The sequence below is a fragment of the Haliaeetus leucocephalus genome, unplaced genomic scaffold (genome assembly GCF_000737465.1).
Source record: "Haliaeetus leucocephalus isolate CR32 unplaced genomic scaffold, Haliaeetus_leucocephalus-4.0 Scaffold1, whole genome shotgun sequence".
Lineage (NCBI taxonomy): Eukaryota > Metazoa > Chordata > Aves > Accipitriformes > Accipitridae > Haliaeetus > Haliaeetus leucocephalus.
In genome coordinates this window covers 13103104-13124899 of record NW_010972437.1, presented here as the reverse complement: position 1 = coordinate 13124899, position 21796 = coordinate 13103104, and the positions used below count along the sequence as shown (strand labels likewise).

The window sequence follows — 21796 nt, the reverse complement described above, 5'->3', positions numbered from 1 at the left end:
TAATTATAGGAACATATGTAAAAAATGGTCTTATTTCCAATATTTTGAAACATTTATGCTATTGACAAAAACTGTACTTTTCACATGCTAAAGTGGGCCACTTATTAATAAGACCACTGTGCCAAAGTACAGGTTTCCTTTCTCTCCCCACCATTCAGATCTTGCCAGCTAAAATATTTGAAGTTGGAAACTGAATTAGACTTAAAGAGACTTGTTGTGAAGTTATTTTTATCTCTGTTTTTCCTCCTAAGAAAGGTATTTTAAACCTCCTTTCTTAAAAAAAACAACCAATTTTTGACATCCTAGTGCTTTCTTCTGTAGCAAGTAGGAATGTGAGATTGCCTTTTGTACCAAAAAAGATGCAGCTCTTGCAGAAGCGAAAATAAATTTTAGACCTTAATGGAGATATGTCAATTTAGATAAAATCTGAACTTGGCCATAGACATCTTTAAATTTCCATGGAAAACCTACAACATAATCAAGAAGAAATGTGTAAATTGAGCTTGAAGTTTTGCCTGGGTGCCTCTTTTCGGCATGTGAACTGAATTTATAAAAAACATTCCCTGGTAAGTATGGAGAATAGAGCCATCCTCTAGCCTATAAATCTGGTGACACAAGCTGTGGATGAAGTTCTGATCTGAGCATGCACATAGATATAAAATAGAAATATGAATAACAACCAGGAGACTTCTGCAGTAAAACTGACACCTAAGTGATTTTATACAGGCCTAGAGCATGTACACAAGCTGGCCTTCCTGTCTGTCCTTCACTTCAACAGCCTGCCACTCTGCATTGTTTTCCCTGCATATCACCCCTCCCCTTTTCTCTGGTATTACCCTTCCTTTCTGTATCACAGCAACCACCTCTCAAGTGACTAAGCACATTGTATTTTACCTGTTCCAAACAGGCAGCCATCCTCAGGTACCTTCTTCTGAGAACATGGCTGCTCTCTGGCTCAAATAATGGCTTTGGCATAATTATATGTGCATACATGTGAATTTTAGAGATGTGTATTGCATTGTTGCTCATCGACACATTTATGTCCTGCCAAGAGATTACATCAGTTGTGAAAAGTGGGAGAAATGCATTGTATGTAGATGTTTCAGCTGTAGAGATCTTCTAAAAAATAATGGAGCTAATTTGATGATGATAACTTCATGTGATCACTGTCAAAATCTTTTCTAGGGTGTTCTTACTGTTCTCATTTTGTGTGTGCCTAACAGTATGCGTAGAAAAGCCGATTTTTTCAAGTGTAGAGCATGTATCATTCACTCCTACTAGAGAGCATTTTGGAAACAGTGTAGTTTCTGGGTGCATCATTCCCATATACCTAGCTAACTGTGTTGTTTTAGGTCTGTTTACCATTGTAATTTTAGCAAATTATGGCTGGACAAGGAGAGTCAGTGATTTGTGCAGTCAACAATCTATAATAGGAATTGAAATTATTTAAATTATTTTTTAGAATGGAAAGATTGCTAGAATGTTTCTCAGAAATTAAAGCTTAATTAATGTTAGTTAATATTTTAATTGCATAATTTAATTAATAGCTGCTGAAGCAATTTATTTTAACATTTTTCAGTGTCCTTCCTGTAGAGCTGGATTATGAGTTTAAGTTTCTAATGTTGTTTTGAATATCTGTCTTTACAGAAAGATCTGTCTGAAGAAGCGGTAAGTTTTTTTTTTTTTTTCCTGTACAGAACTACTGCTTAATATAGACATTTACAATTACATGGAAACATAATTCAAGAAAAGTGATAACTCAGGAAGTTGGTTAAATATTGAATCTAATGGGATTGCCTTCAAGTAAAACATGCGTTTGTATTTGCAGGACAGAGCTTTAATTTGCTATCCTAATGTCATTTACTTTCCCTCCTCATTTTCAAAGTTGAAAAATAACAATGTGTGAGTATTCATGTTAGGAAGAATTTGCTGATACGTCTCGGCACACCATCCAACAGACTCAGTGGATAAGAAAACATGACACAGACCTGAATGTGGTGCAGTTCTAGCCCTTAATGCTCTTCCTATGTAATAGGGATAAAAAAAGGGAAGGAACTCGAACAAAGCTCCACCATTGCACTTTTCCAGTTTGTCCACACTGTGTCACCCTGACTGCAGGCATTGGTAGGTCTGGCTGCCATTTTGAAGGGAATAAAGTTAGCTTTCCTTTTAAAGATGTTAGTCCTACTTAAGGTACAGTTATCGCAGGCAAAGACTATTCTGATGAGCAGCTCAAGGAAACTGCTAAATACTGTGAGTGTTTGCCAAACTTGAAGCATTTTATTTTTCACTCATTTCATAGAATCATAGAATAGAATCATAGAATCATTTAGATTGGAAAAGACCTTCAAGATCATCGAGTCCAACCGTCAACCATGCCCACTAAACCATGTCCTGAAGTACCTTGTCTATGCACTTTTTGAATACCTCCAGGAATGGTGATTCAACCACTTCCCTGGGCAGCCTGTTCCAATACCTGACAACCCTTTCAGTAAAGAAATTTTTCCTAATATCCAATCTAAACCTCCCCTGTTGCAACCTGAGGCCATTTCCTCTCGTCCTATCACTTGTTACTTGATAGAAGAGACCAGCACCCACCTCACTACAACCTCCTTTCAGGTAGTTGTAGGGAGCGATAAGGTCTCCCCTCAGCCTCTTCTTCTCCAGACTAAACAGCCCCAGTTCCCTCAGCTGCTCCTCATAAGACTTGTGCTCCAGGCCCCTCACCAACTTGGTTGCCCTTCTCTGGACACGCTCCAGCACCTCAATGTCTTTCCTGTAGTGAGGGGCCCAAAACTGAACACAGGACTCGAGGTGCAGCCTCACCAGTGCCCAGTACAGGGGAACAATCCCTTCCCTGCTCCTGCTGGCCACGCTATTTCTGATGCAGGCCAGGATGCCGCTGGCCTTCTTGGCCACCTGGGCACACTGCTGGCTCATATTCAGCCGGCTGTCAACCAGACCCCCAGGTCTTTTTCTGCTGGGCAGTTTTCCAGCCACTCTTCCCCAAGCCTGTAGCACTGCATGGGGTTGCTGTGACCGAAGTGCAGGACCCAGCACTTGGCCTTGTTGAACCTCGTATGATTGGCCTCAGCCCATTGATCCAGCCTGACCAGATTTCCACTGGCATGTTGATTTTCTCTGTCAGAGTAAATCCTGAAGTAGTAAGACATTCAATGGTATCCTTGGAAAAACATATTGTTGCTAATTGGGATATTCAGATAAGAATGATATTTAAACCTTTCACTTCTAGACATCTCCAAGCTGAGTGGTTGTTTAATACATAGTAAAACCAAAAATAAAAACAACATTCCTTATTCCTCCTCCAAAAATAACCCCAGAATCTGTATACTTCCATATTATGTAATGGTTTTAAAGTTTAAAAAAGATCCTAGAAATCACATAACTACATACTATAATGATGTCTGACTGTGACACATGACGGTAGAGATGATGGAAGAAAGATTAGAAACTATTATAATGAATTGCATTAACTAGATAAAAGTATATATCCATAACATGTTTTGTTTATAGATCAAGCTAGAGCTAAACAATGATCTATCCTACCTATAGTGGAGTAAAGTGGAAAAAGGATGTAAGATGTTTTCTTACCCCATTGTCTTGGCTATCTCTACAGTGACTAGTAATCAAAATAAATCTGCAATCATAGACACAGCATACCAATAAACTGACCTTGTGAAAAGTTTGGAGGTAAACCCTTTATCGAGATGATTGATATTTCATGAGTAGGACTGATACGGATTTTTGGACGGAGTGTAGGAGGCCACATTCCTGATGAGTGGTAAACTGACAGTTAATAGATTTCTGTAAAACATGTAAATATAACTGGATTCTGGTAATTACTAGTGTACTCAGACTAGCCATACCAGTAACTTAAAAGCAATGTTCATGTGTTTTCTGTTTCTTCTATTAAAATGTACTGATTTGGACTATTTTCATTCAAAGTGTCCCCAGGCCGCCTCATGTAACTGTGAGAAGGGGGAAAGAGGCCTTCCTGGCCCTGCTGTAAGTAGCTGTCATTTCTTAAATAACTGATACACAGTATAAATCAAGATTTCATTGTTGGAAATTTTTTAGGAAATTATTTGAACCCAAATCCTGAGACAACAAAATTTCAAGGTTCAATACATAGTCCTCCATAGTTACATTGCATGGAAATGTCACATCAGTAGGAAATGCACAGAGAGACCTGAGAATGCCCTGAGACACTCCCTCTGAAAAAAAGAACAGTGTGATGTGGTGAGGCTCTTCTTTTAGCCACAGCAGTTTAAAAGGAAGCAACTTTCCTGTGTGTAACAATAATTCACTTGTTACAATCAGACAACCAGACCAGGTGGATCTAACCAGCCCCAAATGAAACATTAATATCTGGAAAGCTCTCTGAAAGCAAGAGAGAGAGCAAGAAGCTGAAGCATTAGGAACAATTGAGACAAGAGACTTGTAAAGCGGGTAAAATAGGCTGGACTTCTTTCAGAATAGTCTTACAACCAGAACCCCTGAGCAAATCTAGGAGATTGCTTCATACAAGGTTTGAACTGCAGGGTTTATGTTTCAAAAAGAACTCTCAGAGTTGAATGATATTATATCCCTAACATTGAACTAAAGCACCACAGTACCTTATAGCCCTTGCTGAAAGTGAAGGGACAGTGTCAGAGTTTGAAACAGAACCCTAGAGATCTGCCCATCCTCATCCTTTTGACCTGTATACCTACATAAACAGAAATACACACCAGTTTTATCTTGCACAGTACAGCACACTTTAATTGAAAATGTAGCCTCTTGTGTGCAAACAGTAGTTTTGTTTGGGTTATTATTCCATGTCTTTACTTGGAGAGTGCAAGTACCTCTTAAACAAAAGCATGCACCTCTAAGAGTTCAAAAGAAAACAAAACACTCACTTGGCAAGCTGGGTAGCTACAAAGACATCTGATCACCTCTTTTCTTCAGAGGAGATCTGAACAATTTTTGTTTACAACAAAGACAAGGGGAAAATGGCTGCCTATTGAGTTGGTCCTGCTGCTCCCAGAAATTCAACTTCAAGGTTATGGTAAATGCAGAGATTTTTAAAAATAAGTCTATAGGAAGCAAATATCATAAATATTTTTTAAAATACTGTATATATTGTAAAATAAAATCATTTGACTAACATATACTATAAGAATTTTATTTTGTTGTTTTCAGGGTAAGAAGGGTCGCACTGGGGATGATGGAGCTCCAGGCCTGAAAGGAGCAAAGGTGATGTGATTTTTGAGATTTAGGAGAAAGATTTGGTACTTCATTAATATGAAAGACTATCCTAATAGTGCCCGTGTATGCTCCACCTGTGAATTTCTTAAACCTCATCTACCCCCTTTGCTGTAGTAAAGACTAAGATTCTTTACAAACTAAAATCTTATATCTAACATATAAAATCATCAGAGTGTAAAAAAAGGGAGTTGGTATGCTTCCTGTATTGCATTGAGATATCTACTCAGATAATCAGGACAGTACTATCTTATCCTGATTTCACTGATCTTGATGTTGGATTATTCACAGGGGGAGCCAGGTCTTAATGGAATCCCAGGACGAGATGGAATAGAGGTAAAAAAAATTTTTTTTCCTTCTTCTCCAGTAAGCAGCATTCCTCCAACGCAAAACAGCACTTTTTTTTTTTTTTTTTTACCTTTTTTTTGTGTGATTAGAATAGCAAATTTCAATTCTGGTTTAATGATTCATTAACACTAGAAGAACTAAAAACATTGTCATTGCTTAAAGAAAGGGAATAATTCCTTCTTACAAGAGTGATCTAGAAAATACTCTATAATAATACATAGTCCCTTCTAAAAAGTGTGAAAAGTTCTGATATGATAACCCAAGAACATTACAGAAATTGACACTCTGCTTGCATCTTTATGGGTCAGTTTAAATTTATTCATTTGGCAAATAAAGGATCCAGTGTGTAATAGCAATGAAAAAGTTGAATGAAATACATATAGGAAGTAACTGTAGGACCAGCCTCTTAGTGCTTAACTCTGAATTCATTCACATATGAATCACTCTACTTTATATTTTCTTATTTATTCAGACCATCCTTTTTAATTAGTGACTTTTTTCTTGCTTTCTTATTTTAGCATGTTTCTAAGATAGAAATATGAACTCTAGTTGATGTGCTTTTACAGTCATCAAAATCCCAGTCTAAAATTACTTTCATAAGATTTGTTCACACATGCAGCAGCATCTGTCATGACCAGTAGATGCAGTATTTAGAGTCAAATTGCCATGTTTATCAGAGATCACCTTTTCTACCTAATTGTTCATTATAACCTGAAATGCTCTTTTTCTAGAGAAAGTAGAATGTTAATAGCACCAATACTCACATTCTTACATTTGGGTTATATATCCTCACAACCTGCTTTGCTTTTATATTTTTCCAGGGGAAATCTGGATATAAAGGAGAGAAGGTACTACTTTTAGTCTGAACTTCTGCTTACATATAGATATTTTATGTTATTATTACTTATTATGTATAGTGCCATATTTCTTATAAATATTAGTAATTAACAATAACATCATCTTACCAGCTGCTGCACAAGCTCTAATAGAAGATGTGTCCCTTCTCCAATGAACTTACAGCACAATTACTATAATATGTCATGAATAACATTTAGGTTTTCAACTAAAGCACCCAAAGAATAAGGATTATATGCTCAATATACCTCATAAATATTTATTCCTGTTCCTTTCCAGGGTGAAAGAGGTGAATGTGGAATCCCAGGGACAAAAGGAGACAGAGTAAGTAGCCACAAAGTTGTTATGCTTTCAGGAAACACAGTTAAAGTACAAAAAAACCCTACAGTTCCCTGAATAACAACTGTGGTGACAGATTTAAGGCAAATATTAATTCTAAGGCTGAGGGAAATTAACAACTGACAGTTTTAAAAAATGAAGTGAGCAAGGATACCATTTGCAGTAACTTTCTCAGCTCCTTCTATATTTTCATGTGATTCCTCTTAAAGCCCATGCCTAAGCCTGTTTATAACAATGTTAAAACTCTACCTGACTTTAACAGAGGCAGAAGGCTTGAAGTAGTAAGCAAAGGGAATGAGAGGTGAAAATGAAATCAAGGTTTCTAACATTGATCTTCACAATTTGGTGTATAATTGCTATGAATATTTTAAATGAAAGAAACAGAGTTTAATCTTGGATTACCGGTCCTTGATAATTAACTCTGTTCATTCCTACTCTGTATTCTGATTACCACAGTCCATTTTAAAAATATTTATTCAATACTTGCTGGCTGCTGAGCTTCTTTTGCCCCCCCCCTTTTTTTTTAAACATAAAGATACCTAAATAAGATACCTTAGTAAAAAGTTATCTAAAAGTGGTTTTGACCAAATCTAAGTACAAATGAATGTATCCTTTTTTTCACTTGCCTTTCAGGGTCCTGAAGGTCCAGTAGGCCCCAGAGGAATGAGAGGGTTACAGGTAAAAAAAACCCAAAGAAACTATACAAACAACAATACCTGGTTCCCTGTGATTCAAAGCTCTGAAATAATATCATACCACAACTGTCATGGAATCTTTGAGTCACTGAGTTCAAGGCATCCAAAATCTATCTTCTTAAACAGCAAAATTAACAAGAATTTGGAGGACCAGTCTAGACAAATAAATCACCCTTATAATTCATTCAGTCTCAAAGACCACAGCAAATACAATTCCACAAAACCCAAAATCACTCATTTCCCATTCAGTATCTTAACTATTTCATTATCACAGAATCTCACACATTTCACAGAAGTACATGGAAACACTTTAGTCTCTTTTTGTCCCAATACTCTTGGACTGAAGGCCATGAAGCTTAGCCCATCATAGATGTTTCAGTAAATCTTGACTACAGATTATCTTTAATTGTATTCAAATAAAGGGAGAGCCAAATTCTCTCCCTCGATTACCAGAGCTAGCTCCAACTGAGTTGAGTAGCTGAATCTATACATGCATCAGAAAGCAAAGCTTCAGTTCTGGACTGTTTGTAACTCCTATTTTCATGCAGACTACAGCAAACTAGAGATTGTATTTCAAGCTGCCATTGTTCTGAAAGCTTGACAAATCTCATTAAAACCACTCCTCTTTTAATAGGGTCCACAAGGACAGTCTGGAGATCAAGGGCCTGAAGGCCTACAAGGATCAAAGGCAAGAACTGCATTATTTCTTCTCTTTCTTAATGCTAAAAGGTATTAATACAGCCTCACAACAATAATGCTTCTATCCTTATACCCCATACTCTTCTTGTAGGGGATGCAGTTTAACATGACGTTGCTAGCAAATCATAGACTCTTTGTATTCTACAAGGTTCCTAAGGAAGGTCTTCATTTGCTCTTTGTATTGGATTCAGGTCCAAATCACACTTCAGTCTTTTCTCACAAACACTTAAAATATGGCAGCATCACAGAATATTACTTAGCAGCAGTGTAGAATTGCATTTCTTCAGTTTTCAATTTAAAACTAATTTTTTCCCTAAGTACCAAGCAGGAATTCTGTTTGGGATCTCAAACTCTTCTCTTGAAACCATACATTCTCAAGAAGAATTCTATAGCTCAAAATTAGCAGTCCCACTGTTTGATGATGCTCAGCAGAAGATATCTGAAAGTCACGAGGATGAATGTAATTCAGGACACAGTCTTGCAATGGGCCCCCTGAAGGTGGGCCACAGAAATCACCCAGTGCTTCACTGCAAGATCCAGTCCCCTCTGTAAACATTAATATTTTTTATTTGTTTGTTTGAAAAACGTATGATTTACATTTATTAAATCCTTAAGGCTTACTTTTCACTTACCCCATTGTAAATTCCAGGTATACCACTGGAGATTACTTCATTCTGTGGTTCTGTGATGACTTGATATCTTCATCATAGCAGTTTAATGGAAGATGCAAATATTACTGGGTATTATAGACAATTATGGGAACTGGTTTAACTTCATTAAGAGAGACCACAGTTACACTTTTCTTCTCAGAAAAACCTTAAACTGAGTAATTGAGCCAAGGCTAATGGGTTCTTCAGCTACTGAAAGGAATATTGTTGTGGAGAAAAACTTGAAAATAAGTTTCATTAAGGACATTATCTCTTTTGATATCTCTCTTGATATCTCCTTTGCACCATATTTAGAGCACCTGCTGGCCAACACTGAGGCACAGAGCAGTTGGGTGTCAAAACTCTTATACCCAACATGAAACAAAAAATTTTTCCTTTTGTTTAATCTGGTATCACTTTCTACATGAAATATCTATGCTCTTAATAAAGGGAATTTTGAAGCATTGAAAGGGTGAACAGATGAAGTACTGTGTAAGACAATTCCAATGGGCTGAAATTCAGGATATACAAAAAATGAACTTACAAACTGAGTTAAACTGATTTCCCTAGACACTAATTTTTAAGCAGAATTGTTTCTTTTTTCATTCTTTGAAAAGGGTGAAAGAGGTCTCCCTGGGCCACCTGGCTTGCCTGGAGAGACTGGAATAGGACTGCCAGGTCCGAAGGTACAAGCATCTCTCATCTTCTGTATTACATGTATTGTAGGATAAGAACGAAGACCGAGACAGCTGAGATAATATACTTGCTGGTACATGAGAAACTTCAGGCCCCCAAATGCTGTTTTTATGGTATTGGAAAGGTATTTTGTATGTTGATCAAAACTGTTTGGGGAAAAAAAAAAGTACATTTTAAGTATGTACTTTAAAGGACTTTTTTACAGTAGTTCTTATGCTTGATGTAAGTAAGTCAATCCAAGCAGTATGGCTGAGTAAAAATACATACATAGTCTTAAACAAAGATTATCCTGTGAAAAACAGGCTTGTTAGTTTGGATGACTGGCATAAAGAACAGAAACACTGTGATAGAAATACTGACTTCTTGGAAAAGGACAGCAAGTGATACATAATATACTAGGAATATGATGGGAATAATTAACCGTTTAGATTCAGCATTGTGTTCTCTCAAACGCAGAACTGAGGCTGTCCCCTAGTGCTGTGAAACTGCACCAGTTCAATGTCTCTTGGGCCTTGCATGCTGTATGACTCTGAGGACACTCAGATTTTCTCTGCGATTCCTGTATTCTCCTACATCAACTATTTCAAGCACAGAATGTCTGACGAGCTGTTATATGCTGCACATATACAAATACCTAAATCAGGCATTTTCAAAATACATCTTTGTTTGAAGGGTGACACCGGTTTGACAGGAAGACCGGGCCCTGTTGGCCCACCAGGAGTTGGTGAGCCAGGACTTATGGTATGTCTATTTTTTATCTGGTGACAGGGAAGCAGGACAGAAAGGAAAAATTCTCAGTGCTTCCCTGTTAAAAGGAATATAAGTGTATTAAATGATACTGTCTCTTTTCTTTCTTCCACTAGTTCTCACTCTCATACATACTACATTGTCTGACTTTCATTTCCCTCAATAAACTGGAAATGTTTCCAATTCCTTAACTTTTCTGATTATCTTAGTCTCCAAAACAGCTATGAAAAAATAACACCTTATGCAAAACCACATAAATATTTAAATAAACCTGTCCCCTGATAGATTCAAATCCACATGTGGTAACTTCAAAGTTGACTGCTTTTCAGTATCATTAGAACATTAACATCAGCATGGCTTTGAGAGAGAGACTCCATTTCAACCACTGTAACATTAGAAACAGTCATACCTAAACAACCTCCATAAAGACATTCAGATTGCATAAGTGGTCCCAGGTAACAATTTGACCAGTATTGCCTTTCCTGGAGATAACAGAGGGAGAAATTAAAAAAGTTTGACTTTCAGAATTTATAGTATGTTACGCTCTGAAGTCTCTTCCTTCTTTTCCTTCCCTTCCGCCTGGTGGTAGTTGTAAACTCAACCTTTTGACCTTTTGTGGTAATTCGGAAAATCAGTACGCCGATTTTATGGTCACTTTTTTCCAAAGTGTCAGACAGCACCTTTTACTGACCTATTTACAATACAGCAGACTCAAATTCATTTCTCATCACCTGGATGAAAGACCTGTAGTGCAACCATGAGGGAAATTTTGTGCATTTTTTTCACAACTAACTTTTCCCCATTGACAAGGAAAGATTTGTAATAATCATTTCAAAAGAGGTGCTCCCATGAAAAACAGAAAGATTGTTTGGTAACTGAACCTACTGATCTCAAACTTGCTTGAAAATACATTACTGGAGAGGAGTTAGTTCTCACTGAAGAGTCTAAAGAAAGGAGCATTACTAATAAGGCCAGTGATGACAGTCAGTCAAAGTGGGGCAGTAATGCTTCCCGAGTCTCTTCAGTAACAGCACAGAGAAAAGAGCCACTTTGTGGGTAAAGAGGTGCCTGTGATGTGCATCATTGTTAGCCACAACAGCTATACTGGTATAAGAGATTCTGATTTTAAAAAATGTACTGAAGGTGTTTGTAAAATTTACTTTAAAGTGTATTTGCTTCAGAACAGTTTTCTTTTTACAGCTGAATGCAGTGTAATTATCTTTACCTAAGAATTAGGCATAATCCTAAAGCTATGTGCAGAAGAAGCAGAAGCATATTTAGGCTATGCAGAGCCAAATCTACCAGCATTCTGCGATGTGTGTGTAATCTTAAGGAATAAATCAGAGGAAAAACACCCCAGATGTGGGAAAACACTGTGAAGCACGCTCAATATGCACAGGTTTTGGACTTGCATTTAGTGAAAGGTTTTAGTTGTGTTACTTGCCCCTTGTGCTCCTATCAGATCTGCTTTCAAAGAGAGAAGGGCATGCTATTATTCTCTTCACCCATTAGAGTCAAATCTCTCTACAGCTACGTCTTCTTCAGTACTACTCTGCATGGTCTTTAATCTGGTTCTCCCCGTCTCCCATGATTATACTGATATGTTAATAAGGATTAGTAACAATATGTAAACAAAACTAAAGTTTAGGGAGTGAAGATTTCAAAAGTATAAGGAACAGGAATTTCAGCTACATAACCTGTGATTCATAAGTAACTAGAAAAGTAAAACTGCCATGTTATTGCTGCAGACCAGAATGCTCATCATTTATTCACTGTGAATATCATATTACTGTATTATTTTTAACAGGTTATAACTACACCAACATTTAAAGAGGTGCTTAAAACCAACAATGACATAGAACATGCTGCTGTTGATTTGAGTGACTAATACATATTCTAGGCCATTTTAAACTTATGTTAACAGGGGCCTCAAGGACCACAAGGTGTTCAAGGAGAAAGAGGTTCACCAGGAGAAGGGCTTCCAGGAGCAAAGGTACAGCAGTTGAAGGGTTTTAAGACTAGAGCAGCACCATTAAATGAGTGCATGCCAAAACAAGTCCATAGCAGACATGGGAATCTGAGAAAATAGCTTGTAAATTAATATTAAAATTTGGCATCAATTAACCCAATATATTTTCATAGAATTCAGTTGGTCCAAACATGACTTCTAGGCACAGCTAGCCTTTGGGGCCTATAAAGCCGATATTTAATTGACCTGACGCTTGATTTGTGGGATCTGTGCCTGGAAAGAATTCCAGCTATAATTTTAAAACAGCCTCGAGCATCTGACGTTAAATAAAATATTATAAAACTGATTCCTAGATGAAAAATGCAGCTTTTAGTTGTTGCTTTTTTCTAAATCCTTATATATGAGACATTTGTTGACACTAAAGACGAGCTTCCAAGCTTCTTAAACACCTCAACCACTGGCTTATGCATTTTAGCAGAAGTCTGAATTCAGTTTGTGGAAAAAGAAAGCTGCTGTTACTAATTTTCGGATCCAGTGGAAGTAATGACAGTAGTAGTTGCACCTACATGGATGGACTCACTAGACCCACTACTAGCTCCTTTTGTGGCTCGCTGAAAACCAACTCCCAGGCTGAGTTGTCACTCTGACCTTTGGTTACATTAACAAAGTGACACAGCTTGTACATGAGCTAAATGGTTCACTCATTTTTATGCATGCACTAAGGCAATTTTGGTTGGGAAAACAATAAAAAATTGTTTCGCAGATGCAGGGCCCAACTGTCTCTTTACTAAAAATCTTACAATTTTTGCTTAGCACAATACTGTAGTCAGCTAGGTTTAAATCTGACTGCTGCTAGCAACGTAGTATCTTCAAACATCCAGTATCTATTTTATGATGAATTATATAAATTATCTAACCTCACTGTTGATGGCTTGTGTTTGCTTAGCAGATCTCATGCATGAAAACAAACAAAAAAGCGATTTGAAGAAAATGCATTTAGAAATCACTCCATTGCCACTGCAATACCAATTCATGTGGGAAGAAACACTACAACTAATAAGTAAAGCACAGCAACAATGCACAGTGGGAAAAAGTACAGAAGAATGCATAATCTAACCAAAACTATTGAGCAATTGAGATAGGCAGAATAAAATAATCGAAGTGGAATTCTGCCAGCACTATTGGAACTCTTGATTCTATGAAAAACGTACGACTTTTTACTGGCAAGTCTGACCTGGAGCCACGCATGTATCAACAGAGTCTATGTGTATCTCTAATCCTATTTATGGCTGCCAAGTATGTCAGCTGTCTGATTTTAAACACGTTTTAAACAGGTGATTTGTTAATCTAAAGCAAATTTACAATTGCTTTCTTCAGAACATTTTTACTACAAGCTCACAGTTCAGTAACAAGGAAAATGAAGGCAGGTGTTCTAAAGCATCAGGAGTAAAGAATGTTATTTTAAACAGAAATTCCCATAATGTATTTCAGTCAAAGTGAAACTGGTTACTTTGGAATTGGTTACTAGGGAGAGAAAAGACCTGTCTGGGGCATAACTTTATTGCCTTGGGTGATTCTGTGACAATTTACATAAGCTAACAATCTGTCTCTACATGTTTTATTAACAGAAGTACAAGAAAGCACAATATTTGTGTCTCTATTAGTAACCTGCATTTTCCCCAAGACTACTGTTTTGTAAACATCTAGAAAGACAATGACATTTACAAATAGACTTCTACAATACAGTTTGGCCTGGTCTTTATTCTGGCAAAATTCTTAATGAGAGCCAGATTCTCATTGCCACACTTTAATGAGATTAACCCATGAGACAAATAAGCAGAATTCAGCTTTCAGTTAGTCTCATTACTCAGCCCTGCTGACATTTAAGTCAGTTGTGGTTTTGCCATTGATTTGAGGGGAAGCAGGACAGGACCTTAAACAATCAAGGTGGGCAGAAAGGTAAAAAGAAGCTTGTTCAGCTCTTTCATCAGCAATTTCAAACTGCAGAGCAAGCTCATTTGAAAAGATGACCTCTTTGGTATCCTGGAAAACAGATCCAGGAGCTACTTTCTGGTTCTTCTCATTTTGGTTTTCATGATGACAGAGCAAACAGTGTCTCTAGTTACTTCAGAGAGAACAGCTGTGTGTTTCTACAGTTAACAATATATTATTTTTTCATGTAGGGAGACCGTGGTTTTGATGGACCAAAAGGCCCTCGTGGACTTCCAGGCATCAGCATAAAAGGTGAAAAGGTGAGCAGTAAATAGACCAGGGATTAACAAAGTGCTAATAAATCCACATAATACAGGGAATACAGAGTTGATATTCAGTACAAAAGGTGTAATGAGGCAAGGAACCCACAGTAGGCCCTGGATAATAAGGTATTTTGTGGGGAGATTTATGCCCAATAAACTCTCCCAATCTATTATAACATCTCTTCATATTAAAATAGGAAATGTTACAAAAAGCATCTGATTCTGTGGGAAAGTTGAGATTTAGAAAGGTAAAAAGGGACTAGCAGTTGTCTGCAACTGAACCAGCAGGGAACAAATGCATATGTGAAAGATAAAAGGTCAGATCTCCAGCTTCACTGACTTCAAGAGAGGTTAAGTCAACATGTACTAGCACGGGCGCTGTCCCAGACTGTTTCTGTACCTTTACACAACTAAGCAATTGTACTTTGTTCGCCAGGGTGAATTTGGTCCTCCTGGTTTACCTGGGCCAATTGGATTACCTGGAATTGGAATTCAAGGAGAGAAGGTGCAGTTTTCACATCCCCATTACCCCACACTTAAATGTGTATAGAGAATATTTTATTTTTAATAATTACTTAACTAATCTTTTCAGGGAGTGGAGGGCCCAAAAGGACCACCCGGCTCTAGAGGGCTACCAGGACAGGGACTACCTGGACCAAAGGTTAGGGAATTTTCTGAAGTAAAAGCTACTCTGCTGGTTTTACTGGTATGTTTCCTGGTCTATCTCTATCCTTATGCTTGTTAAAGTGCTGAACACCAATCTAAGTATTGACATAGCTGCAGGAAATTATTTTCTTTATTAATATTATTAAACTCTACAGCAGATTCTACTCCACTGAAAAGCCTTGATAAACCAATGCCATAGATATCTATTTAGGTTTTGGCTTGGCTCACGACAGAACCTTTGAGGTACTACACATCAGACAATGAACTGCACTTTGTCTGATACATTTCCATAGAACAGGTTGTCTGCCTTAAACTTGCAGTTTCATCATATCAGGTGCAGTTGCAGTGAATCAATTCCAGAAAGTAGTCGCACTTAACACAGAAGAACACCAAAATTTCAATATCATCTTTTATCCTCACTGTACTGTTTCCATTCCAGAAAAATACATTCATACCTTACAGATTGTCTGCCTGTCTTGTTACTTCTGCTGCCTGTTGTCTCACCTGACTATGTGTATTTACTGTATCTAGCAGTTAAGAATGGTCCAAGGTAAAATGAAGATTACCTTTGCTGAAGGAAAACTGTCAGAATAATTTAGCCTTGACTGATTTGCAAAATACAGAACTGTTAATGAAAGATGTCACCCTTGAAGTGTTTGGAATGGAGATTTAAAACGACTTTCTGAAAGAGGTGACAAATAAAGTTCTGAATGACTGAAGGCTATTAAAGCACAGTATAAAGGAACTAGAGGTGTAATTGGGTCAAGGGTCCATGCCAGGTAAAGTATTTTGCAGCATCAGAGATCACCTATTACATTTTAACTGATTGTGCAGGGATATGCTTTACCACTAGTAAAAAGAAAGAGAAGGGTGAATTGTCTGTGGATGTCAGATATGCTCCTGAAATACCAGCTACTTTGGTGGGAAACATTCACAGGGACACATATAGATTTACAGCATTAATCATTTCTACCAACAACTTTTTGGTGACAGCTCAAAACGTGCTGCAGATTCCCAATCTTTGTGACCACGGGTTTAACTCATCATACTAAAGACAGTATTACACTAATCTTCCTTTAAATATAAGCAACCAAAACCATGCTTTTATATTTTTCCATGATAACACTGTTAAAAAATAATTTCTACTTAAGGGTGAACAAGGCTTACCAGGAGAGACTGGAGTGCCAGGAGAAAGAGGTATTGGAGAACCTGGTTCTAAGGTACATCGTTAATAGAGGAATTATTTAATTTATTAATTTATTCTGATTTTAAATTTGTGTTCCCTGAGTATCCTTTCTGTAGGCACTTAAAAACAGATCTAGAAATAAAATTTAGGTTCTTAGTCTTTAAAATTTTTAACACAGACTTTCAGTAACCTCCAGAAATGGGAACATTTTAAATGTACCAGTTCTGTACAGAAGTAATGAGATTTATTGTGACTGAAAATTTCCACGTGCCTGGCCTATGCTCAAGTCACTGTTGCATACAGCTCACCTACAGTTCTGTCCAGAAAACCATCTAGAATATTAAACAGTTGCCAGAACTTGCAGTCGCCAGCGTAAGCTAAGCTATAGCCAGAGCTGGTGAAAAAAAGCACTGAACAGTGGTTATTGTGCTGCTCCTTCCCTTTTCACACAAGATAGGATGTAAATAGAGCAGCAGCTACATCCTCACACCTTCATACAGGAAATAAGCTGTGCTACTAGACAGAAAGCACGCTTGCTTAGAGAAGAAGCTGTAACCAGATTATTTTAGTGCTAAAGTGACCAAGATATTAACCAGTCCCTATGTCATTAACAGCCAGATTAATATAAAAAATGGGAACAGATGAAAAAGTACTTTTGTGATAGTGGAAAAGTACAGGGCTGTCCTGGTTTTGCTCTTGTTTGTCAGGGATTTGGGACAGGGGTTGGAAAAGGAATGAAATTGTTCAGTTTCTTTCTTTAATTTCACAAAATATGGTAATACTGAATGAACCCATTTGACCCCAAATGATCCCATTTCATCTAAAACCAGGTCAGGCTCTTGAACCTTACATAAATTGGCCAATGCCAATTCCACTGCCATTAACAGATTTGCACTGATATTCACCAGCAAGGTGTCAATCATCATGTCACAGTCAACTCTATCTTTACTTCAAATGCTGCCACTTAATGAAATGATGGCATTATTTTTTAAGAATGAGGTGGAGCATTAATAGCTAATAATATTAATCGCATAGATAAAATGCACAGTTCAAACAATCAGACAGTAGGATAGTTCCAGGTACATGAGAGTTGTCTTTATAAAAAAATGGCAAGATTTGGGTTCATATGCATAAATTTTTGCTATAAATACATATACAGTTGAGTAAACTTTTGAAAATACATTTCCTTGATTCAGAGAAATAGTACCAAGTCTGCATTTAATAGAAGGACTTACTTTTTATTGATGTCAGGGTGAGCCAGGCCCTTCAGGACTGGCAGGTCTGCCTGGTCTTCCAGGAGAAGATGGAGCCCCTGGACAAAAGGTTGGTTCATCTCTGTCTGCAGTCTACCTGCTTCCCTCCAAGCATTCCTGCTGTTCTCCCTGTGCTGATACCCAAACCTAGAAGAGAGAGCGTTCATGGACAAGGGAAAAAGTAGCACATTTTTCAGTGAAAAATTCTCTTTCAAACACACTTTTTTTAGGGAAAAATTTTTTTTTTTTTTTGGCGGGGGGTGGTGGTAGTGGTGTCATTTTATCTTGTTTACAGTTGTTGGCTTTTTTTAATCCACCAAATGCCCTGCAACTCAGAAGGGAAACCACTAAAATGGCTACAGGCAACCTTTCGTAGCCTTCTGATCATGGTATTTTCCTAGAATCAGAAACCCCATATATTTAAAGATTATATACTCGAAAGTGTTCAGCCATCACTAAGGAAACATGCTACTTCATGCATTCCACCCAGAATTTTACAATGGTTGCTTCTGAATATGGGAAGAAAATCCTGGGTGCTCTGACATCAGTGGGAGTTTTGCTATTGACTCTAAAAGGTCTATGATTTTAATGAGCTTATTCAAGTGAACACAGAGCTGATCTTGCACCATGTCTATGCAGTACTCTGAAATGCTGCTTTCATTTTTCTATTCAAGGGTGAACCAGGGTTACCTGGTCTTAGAGGTCCTGAAGGTGCTCCAGGGATTGGAATACAGGGGGAAAAGGTGAGAATTTCTTACTAAAGGTGACATTCAAAATTGTAATGTTCCAGGAATAGGTTTGTCAAAGCCTTCTCTTTTTTGGTCTATTGTAAGTAACGAAAAAATGTACCTCAAGGAATAGGTTAATAAGTGCTTCTAGAAGTGGTTAACTAGAGAGTTTATCTCAGCCTCAGCCTAAACCAACAACTTTTTAAACAGCAAAGTTAATAAAAGACCACCCAGGACATCTTTTACATAGTTGTTTTTTTTTTTTTTAAATGACAGCACAACATTTCAGTGGCTCACAATTTCCAGTACCTGTGGTAGTATCTGGTCCAAGAAGTTCACAAGGAGCTAACTGGGAATACTACTTCTCTTAGTAGGAATAACTGGGTCCATCTTTTAGGTTCTGGCTCTTGTACTGGTCTTCCGTACTGATTCAGAAATGGAGAAGTAATTCCAGTTTCTCATATCAGCAACTGTATCCTGTGAAATAAAGACACTGGAAATTGCTGGAATAGTTGTCCCAGACATTGGACAGGACATACAGAGATTAAATGTCACAATAGAAGAGAAATAAAAATATTAAATATCACAAGTGCAAGAAGCTGAAGGGCTAAAAAGCAATGTAACAAGGAAAATCAAGGCATCCAGCTGTTTTCAGATTACTTTGGTAGGGAATACATGCAGATGACAAGATGCAGCAATAAAATTAATTACTGTATTGGAACTTTTTCAGAATGATTCTGGACTCATAGCTGTTTCATTTTTGTTGTAATAATTACAGCCTAATAATATGCTTAAATAGCAGTTATCCTTTTACAAACTTTACACTATCTATTCTTAGCTTTTTCTGCCCGAAAGTATAAGCTGATCAATCAGAGAGGGCATTGTGGTCAATCAATTGGCCCTATTTGCCTTTGAATAAAAAAAATACCTTTGAGTGAATTATCTTTTCCTGTTTTGATTATTTCTCTTAGATAGTATCTTTTTCAGGTAATTACTTGTCCTGGTTTCAGCTGGGATGTAGTTAACTGTCTTCCTAGTAGCTGGTACAGTGCTATGTTTTGAGTTCAGTATGTGAAGAATGTTGATAACACTGATGTTTTCAGTTGTTGCTCAGTAGTGTTTAGACTAGAGTCAAGGATTTTTCAGCTTCTCATGCCCAGCCAGGGCACCTGACCCAAACTGGCCAACAGTATATTCCATACCATGTGACGTCCCATCTAGTTTAGGAACTGGGAAGTGGGGGGGCAGGGATTCGCTGCTCGGGGACTGGCTGGGTGTCGGTCAGCGGGTGGTGAGCAATTGCCCTGCGCATCATTTGTACATTCCAATCCTTTTATTACTACTGTTGTCATTTTATTAGGGTTATCATTATCATTATTAGTTTCTTCTTTTCTGTTCTATTAAATCGTTCTTATCTCCACCCAGGAGTTTTACTTCTTTTCCTGATTTTCTCCCCCATCCCACTGGATGGGGGGGGAGTGAGTGAGCGGCTGCGTGGTGCTTAGTTGCTGGCTGGGGTTAAACTACGACATTACTTAACTTGATTTTTCAGCTGCAAGGATGCAATCTTTGACTCCTTTTAGTTCTTATTTTTTTCACAGTATTCACTGGTTAGATGGTTAATTTAATTTCAGATGAAATCTACACAGTTTTAACTGTACAAATACAAAACTGGACAATTACTGAGCAGAATTGACTGACTTGCCAATGAAAGCAATAGGAACAGCTCATGTGCACCAGCTATGAAACAGAATTTCACTATCTTTCACTGATATTTACAATTAATTTCAGTTAACACATTCTTAATATTATTTGGTCTTAATATTATTTGGTATGTGTGACAAGTCTTCACCATTTTTGTAGGGAGATCAAGGTCAGAGAGGAATACGTGGATTAACAGGACCAACAGGAGTGCCTGGACCTGCTGGAGCTAAAGTAGGTTCATTACCACATTATGTGTGTAAAATAGCCCCCCCCCAAGATGTGCTTTGTTCTAGATCTCAGAAACAACTGTCCTGGAATGAACTTGCTTCTTACAAAATAATTTTTAAAAAAAGTTCAGCTAAGGTTTCTCTTAGCAAGACACACCATGATCTCTATAGACATCTAGAAGCATTTTTTAAAAAACTTTGCATTTACCATATTGCCTCCCTGTCAGTTTGGAAAAAGTTAAGGGACACTAATAGTGGTATTTTTATGCTGAAATATTTGGGAAGATAGCATGGTGTATGGCATACACATATGTGGCAAGACTTTATTCTCCCTTATACTGACTCATGACTGATACTCTTTTATGGATTTGGAGTTTCTAGTCAAATACTCAGTACTCACTGTAAGTGACAGAAGGGCGACTCCAGGTTTCTCCTCCAGTTTCGTATTATGTCTTTTGCTATTTATACACACAAGAGTGTGTATTTTCCCACAAGAGGAAAAATGAAAAGGGGTAAAAAAGTATGCTGAAAGGACTATTTTAAAAAATCTACTCTAATAGAAAAATATACCTGTTTTCAGTACCTACACAGCTGGGCAGGAAGCCTTGAGTGCTGGATGTCCTGGACCAAGTCTCAAATACACCAAGAAAGGGATTTCTAATAAGATATACTTGTTCAGTGACGCAGAAGAATCTCATTTCCATTGAGAAATCAGAACTATGCTTTTTATCAGTTCTTCAGTTACGTTTCACTCCTCACAGAATAGAATATTAGAAATTCTATTAGAATTTTAATGGTATATTATAAATAGTTGCATAAATGTTTTCTCTATGAGATGCTCATGCTCACTTTCAGAAAAATCCATTGTTCTTGCTCTCCTTCCTTCACTGCAGGGAGAGCCTGGTGCACCAGGACGTCTTGGAATGCCAGGCCCTCCAGGAAGAGCTGTGCCTGGACCAAAGGTAACATCCATGCTCCAGGTCCTAGTGCTTATAAACACAGGATGAAAACTGTAAAGTAGACCATGCTATTATTCATGTAAATAATTTCAGCCTTATGAGGTCAAGTAGAACTTGTTTCCTGTGAACAGAGTTATGGTTTGTATCCAGTCTAGTTACCACCATGCCCTGCTGTTAACTGTATGCCAGCTTGAGGTGTGGCCTACCTATGTTCATTTCTTTCTTTTGGATAACCTTGGATATCAACATACTTTTCTTTCTTCTGCTTTTGGTGTTTAATGCATGTAATAGCAATAAATAAAAGTAGCTGTTACGTTTGATACATATAAATTTGTATAAAAGAAATCCAAAACCAGTCTGTGATTGCTGTTTAATAAAATATATAACTAGAGTATATATTTTCTTCATTGCAGGGTGACATGGGATTACCTGGCCTTCCTGGACCAATTGGAGAACCAGGTTTTGGGCTTCCTGGGGCAAAGGTAGCTCCTAAATTGGTAAACTAATTTCTGATAGAACTGTAAAATAAGGCAGGACTTCAGTGAAGCAACAGCAAAT

The 21796-nt window shown here is 37.5% G+C and overlaps 1 protein-coding gene across 1 annotated transcript in view; it reads left to right on the top strand.

The window, feature by feature from the left end:
- LOC104833000 (collagen alpha-1(XXVIII) chain-like) overlaps positions 1-21796 on the top strand; it is a 38913-nt gene that overhangs the window by 1536 nt on the left and 15581 nt on the right. The window contains exons 3-22 of the mRNA XM_010569459.1: positions 1648-1668; positions 3967-4026; positions 5203-5256; positions 5557-5601; positions 6435-6461; positions 6748-6792; positions 7441-7485; positions 8137-8190; positions 9466-9534; positions 10217-10285; positions 12216-12284; positions 14444-14512; positions 14952-15020; positions 15108-15176; positions 16333-16401; positions 17619-17690; positions 18295-18363; positions 20212-20283; positions 21173-21241; positions 21652-21720. Of these exons, the coding sequence (XP_010567761.1) occupies positions 1648-1668; positions 3967-4026; positions 5203-5256; positions 5557-5601; positions 6435-6461; positions 6748-6792; positions 7441-7485; positions 8137-8190; positions 9466-9534; positions 10217-10285; positions 12216-12284; positions 14444-14512; positions 14952-15020; positions 15108-15176; positions 16333-16401; positions 17619-17690; positions 18295-18363; positions 20212-20283; positions 21173-21241; positions 21652-21720 (1185 nt within the window). The remainder of the gene's footprint in view (positions 1-1647; positions 1669-3966; positions 4027-5202; positions 5257-5556; positions 5602-6434; positions 6462-6747; positions 6793-7440; positions 7486-8136; positions 8191-9465; positions 9535-10216; positions 10286-12215; positions 12285-14443; positions 14513-14951; positions 15021-15107; positions 15177-16332; positions 16402-17618; positions 17691-18294; positions 18364-20211; positions 20284-21172; positions 21242-21651; positions 21721-21796) is intronic.